Source organism: Microtus pennsylvanicus, chromosome 7, assembly GCF_037038515.1.
Source record: "Microtus pennsylvanicus isolate mMicPen1 chromosome 7, mMicPen1.hap1, whole genome shotgun sequence".
NCBI classification, from domain to species: Eukaryota; Metazoa; Chordata; class Mammalia; order Rodentia; family Cricetidae; genus Microtus; species Microtus pennsylvanicus.
In genome coordinates this window covers 75,273,081-75,286,005 of record NC_134585.1, presented here as the reverse complement: position 1 = coordinate 75,286,005, position 12,925 = coordinate 75,273,081, and the positions used below count along the sequence as shown (strand labels likewise).

The window sequence follows — 12,925 nt, the reverse complement described above, 5'->3', positions numbered from 1 at the left end:
TAATTTAGATGTCAATTGTTTATGCTGTTTTCTCCCGAGAGACTGTAAACTGTTGTATAGCAGGTCTTGTGTTTTACACTTTTTTGGATGCCTGGCACCTTGCACATTGTCAGGCTCATAAGAGAAGCCTATAAATCATTGAGAAATGTTCTTCATGTGGTAACTATGATTTATTAACTAGTTAATTAACATCCTAAACAACATCTATTAAATAAGTATATCAATATCTAATTTATATGGTTTTGACTATAATCAAATGAAATATTATATGTAAAGGGCCTAACACATTATCTGAACTTATTGAGTCAATATTGTCTCTATCTAGGGATAAATACAAAGGCTTATTCTAACATTACTTTAGAGCCCAAATATTTGTTCAGTGCCTGATTTGAGTGAGGAGTTATAGAATATAATAAACTGAACAAATGCTGACTTCATGGAGTGTACATGAAACATCAAGAAAGTGTTAGATTTGACCCTTAATAAAAAAAATCACAATTTATGGATTGATAATAATGGATACTGGACTAAGCAGATGCAGTAGATAATGGCAAATCTTGTTGAGTGCGAGGAAAGAAAGTTATGTGATAGAGCATCATGGGCAAGGCAGGTTAGATATGAAGTTTAGAAGGAAAGACTCCATGAGAAGGTTATAATGAACCTGGTGGAGATAAGATGAATCCAGATGTGAAAAGAGCCTGCTGAATAAAAGGAATCACAATGGAAATGCCCAGAGTCAGGGAGGAGTCTGGCCCATTCGCAGGGTTCCTGGAGGATGGGGTGAGATACACCAATGTGGTATTAGTTACCTTTGATGTAGGAAGGGACACACTGATTTCTCCACGGCAGTGAGTGGCGAGACGTGTGGAAGAGCCAGGTGTACCTGAGTCCTCTTCCGGCCTCTGGTGACCCTGGGATTGCGTGTTGAGACCTCAGCAAAGGTGATTTCTCACAGCCCGTATTGCAGTGGTATGTTCTCTGTTTACAGCACGTATTGCAGTGGCATGGTCTCTGTTCAGGCTTTACAGAGTTAAGGCATGACCCTCTGTTGGAATGCACGCATGTAAATAATGCCTGTGAGGTAGAAAAGTACAATGCTGATGTGTGCTGCATCTGAGTGAGAGGTTGGTTTCGTGGACTTGGAAATAGACACAAATCAAGCACCGATACCTTTACCTGCTTAAGATCAGCCTCAGCTTCCTCTCGGCCCCTACGCTTTAATAGGTCTAGATGTTTAAAATTACCTCCCAACTTTAGCACACAGCTCATTCATAAATCTTTCTCTAACTCTTGACCGTGTTGGTTTTGATGGAGCTGTAGGACAGTGTTATAAATGTGGCATAATTAATACTTGCTGTAACCTGGCATGTAACTACCCATAAGCTCTAGCCCAGGAATGTTTAAACAGCCACTTCTTTCCTCGGAGGAATATATTTGGTAAATCAAATAAAACGAGAACTTTCTCCTCAAGCAGAAGTGGTTTTTAGCTGTTACAGTAGAGGAGGTACAGTGTTCTGTTTATAGCTCTTGGGATTGCTTTAGAAAAAAAAACCTTCACACTTATGTTACCTAAAATAAAACTTTGGGATATTGTGCTAAATTTTTGTGCTAAAGGAAGTAAATTAATTTTATGCTCTCTTCTTACATAGTAACTACATGAACAAAACCCTATGTATAAAACAGGTTTGTGGCAACATAGAGGCCAAAAAAAAAAAAAGAAAAGAAAAGAAAAACAAAACTTCCTAGAAATTTTTTTAAAAAAAATCAGATAATATGAAGTTCAGTTTCATTTTTTTTCCCATTTGACTGAAAAATCAATAGAATTAGCATCATGAATGTTTCTAATTTTCTCAATGCAATTTTAAAGACATTAGCCTCTTAGCTGAGCCTCTTTCTAATGTGTATTTCTACTATTGCCCAGATTTCACAGACTTTTTTTACCACTAATTTCTTAAGATAGCTCATTCAATATGAGTGAGAGTTAGACCGTGAAAGCAAGGACCGGAGGGAGCAGTAGAGAGATCGTTCCTTCTCTCCTTTATTATTATACACACTTGGGTTCCAAAATCTCTGTTTTTCTTGTCAGTGTCTACGGGGAAGCTGCCTTTTCATTCTTGGCTTTTTTTTCCATTCCGTTCAGAAAAGACAAGAATTTCTTTCTTTCAGAGGAGAGAGGTCAAAGTGAAAAGCACCTCGTCTTCCTCACCTGGTGTAATGGAGAACAAGGGAAACACTGTGATGCCAGTCTCTGGCACATGGGAGGTACGCAGAGACTAAACGCACCCACTGTGTGACGCTTCTGTTGTCTTCACTCATCGAACCCAGGACCTTTCTTCTTAGAGCCTCCGACTAATGGCCATCCCTCTCTGCTTATACTGGCCATGCTCTCCTGAAGGGCTCACAACTCATTTCTATAGGGAGACAGCCTTTGTCTGCTAACAATGGAGCTTCCTGGCCACGAGACATCATATACTCTTCTTGTTATGTTAACCTTCTGTTTTGTCATCGGATAGTACCTTTTAACTATATAAAAATGCTAGTAAATTGACTAGAGAATACTTTGTATAGATGTAGGAAATTTTTCAGTTTGTCCCTGTGTGTCTGCCATATTAACCTTCTAAGACTCAGGTAAGCTATTCATTGATTTCAGCATCGCTTACCAAAATGAACAATTACTGTGGTTCTGTTTACAAAACTTCGCTGTATTACTTTACCACTTTACTCAATAGTCCTCTGCAGCCACTGGGGGGAATGCCTGGAATGAGCATCTGTTTCTCTTGAAAGCAAAATTAATCATCCATCTGTGTATCCCTAGTAAAAAATGTTTGTTCTTTGCCTGTCTGAAACACTCTTAGAACTTTGTACAGAACACTCTGCTACCATCCTCGAATTTCTCTCTAAGAAACCAGCCTGACTAGTAAGTGATCCGCAGTGTATCCATTAGGCTGTGTAGACTGTCTGACAGCTCGAGAAAAATTGCATTTCCATGTAACCTTAACAAAGGTTCTCGTGATGACTCTTCTTGTAAATCTTTTACAAATCAGCTGTCTTGCCCTGAGAGCTGCTCTGTCTAGGTGTCTGTGGTCTGTGCCTGGGCAGAAAAGTGTATGTCTTTTCTACTAGAAAAATAATGATCCTTAAAATTTACCTAGAATTATGACGCAATTAAAGCAGCACTGTTTTGGAATTGCAGGACCTTGAGATAGCCTACAGCCAGTACACTGTGCTTGTATGGCACCTCTCCCTGTGATATCTAGGAAAAGGTAGCTCACAAGTTGGGATGATAACCCATTATTTTTGAATTATTACACCAATAACAGCCTTTTAACTCAGTCTAACTAAGTCACTTTGCTGGTCTAAGTACGTTTGCTTTGTTTTGTTTTCCCTTCCTCACGTGCCTTTCCTTCCATCTTTTAGCTCTGACCTTTGAAGAATGCTGTAAGACATCATAGAGTCCTTGTGTCTCCTAGCGGCTGAGTATTTTCCCCAATGAGAAGGGATACTTTGCATTAGAATTTTGGTGTTTCTTGGTTGGTTGTTGGGTGGATAGAGGATTGGCTGTTGTGTGGATGGGTGACTGGATAGTTGGGTGGATGGGGTGTTGTTTTATTGATGGCATTTGTTTGTTTGTTGGTCTGGAGACTGATTCTCACTGTGTGGCCCAAAATGGCCTTGAACTCATCACCCTCCTACCCAGTGTCCTGAATTCTAGGATTACAAGTGTATGGTACCATGTCCAGCTCAAACTTTACTTTTAAAACATCCTTTTCCTTGAGCCGGGTGGTGGTGACGCACATCTTTAATTCCAGTACTCAGGAGGCAGAGGCAGGCAGATGTCTGTGAGTTTGAGGCTAGTCTGGTCTACAGAGCTAGTTCCAGGACAGGCTCCAAAACTACAGAGAAACCCTGTGTCAAAACAACAACAACAACAACAAAATCCCTTTCCTATTAAGTCATATTCCCATCAGAGATTTGGTCATTGGCAACACCTAAGTCTTGTTTTGTCATTTATGAAACTTTCCCGAAGTCTCAGGTGCCTCTTACAGGACATTCTTTCATTTGTGTGGAGGAACTCTAAATGAGATAATCTCATTTCCTCGTAGTCCTCAGGATTCATATAGAAAGCCATCCTGGAAATGTAAGTTTATAACATATATTAAATCAATCTAAAACTTATAGAAAGAAGCAAAGGAAAATAAATAGGACAGACCAATACATTTAAGATAATGTTTTTGCGATATGTAAACTACAATATCTACTTCCAAACTCTACATTGTGGAGATTCTCCCCTCAGTAGATAGGTAGGTAGGTAGGTAGATAGATAGATAGATAGATAGATAGATAGATAGATAGATAGATAGATAGATGATAGATAGATAGATGATGGATAGATAGATGATAGATAGATAGATAGATAGATAGATAGATAGATAGATAGATAGATAGATAGATAGATAGATCTTCTTGAAATTAAGAATCATATCTCAACTATAAACATCTTCCCTAGAGGGCTTCCTTTGTGTCTTCCTTACAATAGTTGATACTTTAAAAACAATCCTTGTTGAGCACTTGGAAGAATTATTGAATAATGTGATTTAGTATCCAAGGAGCACACTCAGACAGTAGCAAGATTATAGAGGGAACTTAGCAGATTTAAGAAGAATGAGTTGAAAAGAAGGGAAATTGAGAGTTTTGCACACAAATTTGTATGACAAAATAAAAAAGTGTATACGTTTGATTCATTAATAATTTTAACACGTAATAATTGAGTACCACTAGTAAGAAAGACGGAGAAGGCAAAGTCGCCCTCTTTGGAGTGCCAACACTTAACTCACTGCAGTTAGATTAACAGTTTTCTCTCCTCTGTTAAACTGCTCTTTGTTGGGATTCTGCATATTTTACATGTTTTGTCTTTTGACAGAGATAGGAACTTCCTAGTACTGCAATTTATGAGCATATGATCTTAATTGAACATATTCAGTGCGTGGAAGGAATTTGTAGAATTCTATTAGGTTTTTCCCTTGATAGTTGTCTTTTAACATACCATTATATTATAGCTTAATCATTTCCAGTTGACGATTACGTAGAAACTCCTCAGCTGTACAGTCAAATAGATCAGAAAACACAGAATCTTCCATTTCTCAAATATGCACCTGAAACTGAACTCAGAAAATCCATCAGTTGCCACACAATTCTTGTTTTGATTATGACACTGCAGGAAATGTATAGTGTGCCTACTGTTACCTGTGTTCAGATGTTGAAGTTAATACTTCGTGCTTCTCACGTACAATCACTGCTTTCCTATGTCATTTCAATTTTCATTAACTAATAAGTTTTATAAAGTTGACTGCAAAACCTAATTGGTTTTGCTTGTTTGGTTAGCTGGGTGGTTTTGGTTTCTGAATTTGCTTTGTTTTTTTTAGATGGGGTCTTAAGAATTCCAACCTATCCTCAAGCTCACCTTGTCAAGGATAACCTTAACCTCCCAGTCCTTCTCTATCTCCTGAGTGATGGGGTCACAGGTGCAGATGAAAACACCTTGTTTGTGCAGTGCTGGACATTGGTTAGGCCCCCTGCATGCCAGGCAAACCGTCTACCCAATGAGCTATATCCCATGTCATTTCTTTCTTCATATGACTTTATTTTGGGCAGATTCAGATATATTTACTGGCCTCTTATATGGAAGGATGTTTCTCTTATTTAGGAAAGTTTCCATCTCTGTCTCAGCATACCTTAACAAAGCTATACTTATCCCAAGCCATCGAACATTGCCTAATTGGATATCAAAGTATCCCATTCCTGGTTTCAATTAAAAATTTTATTCAACCAAAGAAGATTAAACCCACAAAATCCAATGGAATTCACTGTTGCCTCACAGGTTGGATAATCTATATATTAAATCCAAATATTTCCCCCAGATCCTCTGTTGGCAAGTACTGCAATGAATATTTAATAGCTTCAAACACCAGACTTTTTCCAGATTTTGAAGTTTGTCCAGTAGGGCTTTTCCTGATCACATCTAGCGGTTTTATTGCCTCTTAAAAGATTCTCCTTCAGGCTGTACGGATTGTTTGTCCTTAACTTCCATGGCACTAGTCTTCCTTGCAGTCACCCACAACTTATCCATGCAGGTTAATTCTTCCATCATTTCGAGCTCAATGCTGACTCCTCTAATGAATGACTGCACAATATTACAATCTTCTGTTGACTTAGCAAGAGCAAGAAACCCAGTTTAAAAGCATTTCCTATAGTCTCAAACTGTCGATTCTATTACAGTGCCAACATTTCAAGCAATATTCTCACCGGAAAGGCTAAACAATGTTGAAAAAGAGTTTTCTGATACATGATGTAATCAGTCATTACAAACAAGTTTAATCATTTACTGAGTCAACAATTGAACACTTAATTTTAGTCTAGCCTTCTTAAAAAAGTATGTGTATGCATGTGTGTGTGTGTGTGTGTGTGTGTGCGAATTCTGCTACAATAAGACACTCCTTTTTAAACTTTCTAACTTCCTGCCTCTTGCATTTAAGTAAAGTTGAAATGTGTCTTTGATCCAATGTTGCTGGTGTGTGTCATATGTGTTTTAGTTACAGATGTAGCTTCAGTACATAACAAACACAAAAGTTTGACATCTAATTCGAGAACAAAATACTCCACATTCCACTCTGCCTATAAATCATGACGTTTAAAGTTCACCTTTCACATTCGACATGGTAGATATGTTCCAGGAATGAAAGACATAAGATAAAAGTCACAGGAAGACCATGTATGTTCCATTTGAAATATCCCTCACTTCAGTTTGCTGCACAGCAAATAGGAGTGCTGCCATCTCTGCCACCATCATGACAACTCAGCTCTACTGCCGCAGCACAAATGAAGCCAGAGTCAATGCATTCAAGAATGAATATGGCTATATCCTAATAAAGCTTTATTTATATTTGCCAAAATTTTAATCTCATATACTCTTAACATTTTAAATATCATCATCATCATTATTATTATTACTGTCTTATGATTTAAAATGTAAAAACTGTGCTTGTGCCACAATCTATACAAGAACAGGCGAATGCTTGCAAGCCATAGATGGCCAACCCTGGTCCAGGATTTGGTTTTAGGGATTTAATATTTGCTTGCTTAACCTTCATCTTCAAATTCTATTCACTGGATTTACTAGAATCATGTAACTGAGGAATAGAAAACTCTTTGTGGGGAGGCAGTCTCCTGTTAGAGCTACCATGTCCATTGGAGTAGACGTCCTTAAGTTAGAATTGCAGCAAAGCAACTCTATACCCTGCTTGTCTAAACCAAGTGGCAACTTGGGTATTGCCTTGGAGTCTCTATCTTAAAAATCCAAGATCATATTAACTATAATTAGATATTTCCTGTGAGTGGTGGGGCTTCCAAACTATCCTTTGTTGTTTCACTCCTGTGGGAAAGCATACTTCCAAACATGGGCGCCATGCCACCAGCAGCCCCTCTGTGTGTATCTAGCCTCTACATGGACTTCTCAACACACCCTTGTTTCCATGTCTTGTCTGTGTTCCTCAGGGTGTCAGAGGCATCCCAGGAAGACCAGGACTGGCTGGATCCCCAGGTCCTCGAGGAGGAAAGGGCTTACCAGGCCCACCAGGAAGCCCTGGTGTTCCGGGCCCAAAGGTACTTTCTTATCATGTGTGTCGGGGAGGACAAGCCACCTGTTCCCACCCTACATATCCTGTCTAGATCACGGCTGAATGTGCTGCAATAAAATCTGGGTTATAGGAAATCCGCATTAGGAAAAAAAAAAGTATATGCCTACACGCGTCTGTGTCCCATGGTAGCCAACAGAGAACAAGAAGCATTTCCAAAATGCTCTTTTCTTTCTACTTGTTTCTACTTCTCCTTCCTTCTCTGTCATCTGCTTTCTACATGTAGAAAAATAGAATTTGCTTCTAGATTCATACTTTATCAAATACACTCTTATTCCTGCAAAGCTGTATAGCCATTCAATAACCTGATAATAGAGCCATTCAACAAGTGTTCAATAACCTGATAATAGAGTAAACCATCATTCAGATTGGTAGAAATCAAATGATAGTCATGGTAAAATCAGGGTCCATCCCACAGGAAACTGCTCTTTCTGGGGTCATCTCTAGAAGACAGGGAAAACAGATCGCAAAACTATCACAAAACATGTTCTAGCTCACATGACACTGTCTAACACGACTGTGCCACCCCTTCCCTCTTCGTTCCGCATGCATACCACCCCAGTCCCTGGGATTTTCCTTTCTTGTATCTATACTTTTTGTTTATAATAATAAAATTTTACTTGTGGGAAATGGTGGAAAGGACAAAGAGAAAATATTTGACGTTCCCAATGCCTTGTGTTAGGCTGAAAATGGATATCTATTTATATTTCATTAATGTATGTATAGGTTCAGAGGTCAAAATCACCTTTCTTTGTTTGGTCTGTAGGGTGAACAAGGGCTACCTGGTCAACCTGGAATTTCAGGTCAAAGAGGTCAACGAGGAGCACAAGGTGACCAAGGACGACATGGAGAGCCTGGCCTGAAAGGGCAGCCAGTATGTGTCAACTCTGAATCGTCAAGCACTAATTCTGCAGATCAGGCCTCTACTGTAGAGTAACGGTTCTTCTGTCTGTTCGCCTTGCAGGGGGAACACGGTGATCAAGGATTGACAGGATTCCAAGGATTCCCAGGTCCCAGAGTATGTGCATGTTCTGGCGGTCTTATATGTATCTCAGAAAGAGAGAGGTGCTGAGATAATCAATATTTAGTATATTACCTGAAATTTTCTTTAATCTTTAAAATCTTTAATATATATATATATCCATGCATTTGAGTTTTGAAAGTGTTAATTCAAAGCTCCTGCTATTTCTGAACTTGGTGAGGCAGGAAGATGAGAGTTCAAGGCAAGCCCGAGATAGATGAAACCTTGTCTGGAAAAAAAACTTAAGGAGGGAGAGATAGCTCATTGAGTAAAGAGCTTGCCACATAAGACAAGGGGCTGATGCCCAGAATCCAGAATCTGTACCAAACCCGCCACAGTGGCTCAGCCTTCTTCAGTCCCAGCAGCCACTGTGAGAAAATGGGAGGGGGTGATGAGGGACTCGCACGGTGGCCAGCTAGCACGGCTAATGCAGCAAGAGACCGTGTCAGAAACACAGTGTGAGATGATACTGTCCTCTAACCCTCTAAATACCCATATGTGCTCTGTCTGTCTATCTATCTATCTATCTATCTATCTATCTATCCATCCATCTATCTATCTATCTATCATCTATCTATCTATCCATCTATCTATCTATCATCTATCCATCTATCTATTAATTATCTCTCTATCTCTTTCTCTCACACACATACACTTAAACCAAAATTTCTATAATTGTATGTCCCATCAATTTTCTTATATGGTTGGCTTTTGTTCCCATTTTAAGAAATATTTTTGATAGCTTTCTAGATTGGCATGAGACTCTTCGTCTGTGAGCTATTTATAGAAGGCTAAAGCAGGCTTTCTGTTTTTCATTGTATTTCTAGGGTCCAGATGGGGATGCTGGTATTGCTGGAATTGCAGGCCCTAAAGGTCCCCCTGGGCAGAGAGTAAGTATAGAGAGTCATTCTGTCACCCAAGACCTATGCCTGTTTGCTTGTTGAAGCACTTTAAATTAATACACTTCACATTAATAAGTTAATAAAGTGATTTTCAAGATGGAAACTCATAACGGCCCGTGCAAGCCCCAACCTTTCACAGCTCATAACTTAGTTTAGGCAAAATCCCATAATAGACCACCCACACTTCTCAGTTCTTGTTTTAAAAAGAATCATCAGAATAGCTGTGGAGAATGGGCAGCGTGTCTGTTAACAGAGCATCAGAAACGTAATAAAGCAGTCTTGTGTCATGCACATCAACACAGCCGGAGCGCAAATGCCACCCACCCAGAGGGGGCTTGCCTCTGTCCAGAACTCTTCAGACCACACTTGATGGCCCTTTCCCCAAAGCTGAGGATTTCCTGCTCAGAATCAGGTATCCCCAGAGAGGGGGGTGGATTGCTGAAAGAGATCCAAAAATCAAAGGCTAGGGAATGTCAGTCAGCAGTTCGGTGCCTGGAGCTGCAGAATGCAGGGAATGTAAACGAGCCAGCCTCGAGCCCAGCCAGTGCTAGCTCCGCTTCCTTGTAGTTTATATTAACCATGCCGTCGTAATGAGGAACGGTCTATGAAACGGAAATGAAACAAAGCAGCCATTTCTAAACGGCAAATAGCGATTTGGCTAGTCACAGCTGCTAGGGCCTGGGAGGACAGGAGGGAGGAAGATGAGAAGCAGTTCAAAGGCAGCAGGAAAGTCTCCTGAAGAGCTTTGTGACCCAGCCGCTGTCTTGCTCAAAGTAGGGAATGAGGTCAAATTCTTAAACTTCTACATCACCCCCCTAACTCCGTCAATAAAACAAAGGGCTGCGTTGTTGTGACTGTTCGCTTGGAGACCCACCTCAACACGTCTCCAGGTGTAAGCTTGTTTATCGCTGTCACCATTTCGAAAGGAACCAAGGAACGTGGGTGCTGTTATATAGTGCGTAACTTCTGATTCTCCACGAGTGTGTATATACGAATAGACTACTGTAAAATAAATGTTGCTTCTGTGGCCTCATCGGAGTATGGATGCTGTCCTCAGCAGGGTCCCATGATGGGCTGAGGCTCTGGACCAGGCCAGGACTGAAGCCTATATCACTTTGTGGATCAATTACTTTTGTCACCTCGTTAATGGAAAAGTTCATGTAAAGAGCTCACAACCAGTCATTGACAAGCAAGACTTGTAATAAGAGAACGCCTGGGAGTCGGCTGTTTACGGGAGATAAGTAAAAAAGTCCCGATGTGTTAGTAGGGGAAGGTGGTACCAGAGTTCAGTCTGTGTCCCTTCTGTCATTCAGTCCAATTAAAACTTTATGAGAGCGCTGTCACCCTGCTTTGCAGCTGGGGAGCTGAGTCTCTGGAGAGGATTAGACCATGGTAGGCTAGCAGGACAGCAGAGGAAGAACTGGCTCCTTTACGATTGGCCAAGCTGTGCGCTGTAGGGCTATTCACTAAACCTGTACAATCAGAGCGCACTGCGGACAGTAAGTGGCCTCAAGTCTGCTTTCTCCCCCAAAATCAAGAAATGTTTGGTGATTAAGTAAGAGTACTTAAACTAGAAAAATCAAGATTTTATTGCACTCCGTTCCAAAAACACACTTACATAGATAACTGATCCTACCATTAAAATCATAGTGTGATGGTTCTGAACATTTAGATAAATATAGATAATTGTAATGCTTCCAGTCTCTTTTCTTCTAGTGTCAGCGTCTATCTTTCTATTCTTTTAACAAAGAATTATTTGAGAGAGTTCATCATAATTAATTAGACTAAAGTCTCTTCAATGGCCATTGAGTCCAGAGCTGTGGTTCTCAACCTGTGAGTCGTGACCCATTTGACAAAACTTCTATCTATAATAATAATAATAATAATAATAATAATAATAATAATAATAATAATAATAAAGTTCATAACAGTAGCAAAGTTGCAGGAATGAAGTAGCACAAAAATAATTTTTTGGTTGGGGGTCAATGCAACATAAGGAACTGTATTAAAAGATCACAGCATTAGAAAGGTGAGAACCACCGTGATAAAGCCTGCATTGACTTAACTAAAATATCAAGCTTCTTGGTTCAATCAGAGATCTTTGAAATTTGTGTGCCATGTTTACAAATTGTCTCTTAAAGTTTGTTATGTTTCAAAAGCGACCCCAACTCCTTTAGCCTATCAGGTAATTTTTCTTTTGGCAGGTCCGTTTAATAGTGGAGCTGTTAGACAGCAGACCACACTACATTAGATTGAAACTGACAGTATTTTCTTTACCTCTGCATGGTCTGAAAAACAGAGAAAACTATGAGGTACTTAGAGTTGGATATTCCATACTAACTGAACCAGAAGGAAAAGATTGCTGTCAGTGGAAGTGGGAGTGGAATTTGATAGGGAGAAAAAAAAACTAAAATGAGTATTTTATTTTCATCCAAAAAGCAGTATATGTACATACTGAAAAGGATTAGCTAGCTACCTTGCTCATCTGGGAATATCTTCATAATTGAAAAGTTAGTCTTCAGGCCCTTTTTATTGGATTCTGCATTGGCTATGTCTCACAGAGGGACCTGAGGCTTCTTTGGTCACATAAGGTTCCATCCGGACCTGCCCTGTGTTCCCTGGAACTCAGGCACCTGTCCCTCCATCATCCATGGATACTCCTATTTAAATGTGTGCATTATTCTAGTGCCCTACATAAAGCAATTCCATTGGTTAAGCAACGCTCTACACACAGATACATCCTTGGACTTCTCAACACATGAGCACTTAATTCTGATTTATGTTGTTTAGGAAATCATAATTTACAGCACCCTTGGTAGGAAACTGCAGTGACATAGGCAATTGCACCACATACTGTCAAAATTACTATAATTATTTATTTATTTATTTATTTATTTATTAAAGATTTCTGTCTCTTCCCCGCCACCGCCTCCCATTTCCCTCCCCCTCCCCCAATCAAGTCCCCCTCCCTCATCATCCCAAAGAGCAATCAGGGTTCTTATGATAATAAATTTTGTTGTATTACAACAAAAACTACTTAAAGATAGCTATTTTTCCATAGCACAAGTTTTCTAGGTTTTTTTTTTCTTTTCAATTATATGGAGAATGGGACTGACTTTTTCTCAGAGTGAGACTGTTTTCTCTCCCTCCACAGGGAAACGCTGGCCCTCTGGGCAGAGAAGGTATAATAGGCCCAACAGGTGGAACTGTAAGTTTGTGACAACGTTGCTCTTTTCTTTTGTTGTTGCTGCTGCTGCTGTTGTTGTTAGTCATGTTTTAAAATTCCTAATTCTAGAATACTCCATCAAGAA

At 39.7% G+C, this 12,925-nt stretch overlaps 1 protein-coding gene across 1 annotated transcript in view; it reads left to right on the top strand.

The window, feature by feature from the left end:
• The window catches only part of Col24a1 (collagen type XXIV alpha 1 chain), a 219,571-nt gene that overhangs the window by 173,390 nt on the left and 33,256 nt on the right, over nt 1-12,925 (top strand). Inside the window, exons 46-50 of the mRNA XM_075981154.1 lie at nt 7,552-7,659; nt 8,458-8,565; nt 8,656-8,709; nt 9,540-9,602; nt 12,769-12,822. Of these exons, the coding sequence (XP_075837269.1) occupies nt 7,552-7,659; nt 8,458-8,565; nt 8,656-8,709; nt 9,540-9,602; nt 12,769-12,822 (387 nt within the window). The remainder of the gene's footprint in view (nt 1-7,551; nt 7,660-8,457; nt 8,566-8,655; nt 8,710-9,539; nt 9,603-12,768; nt 12,823-12,925) is intronic.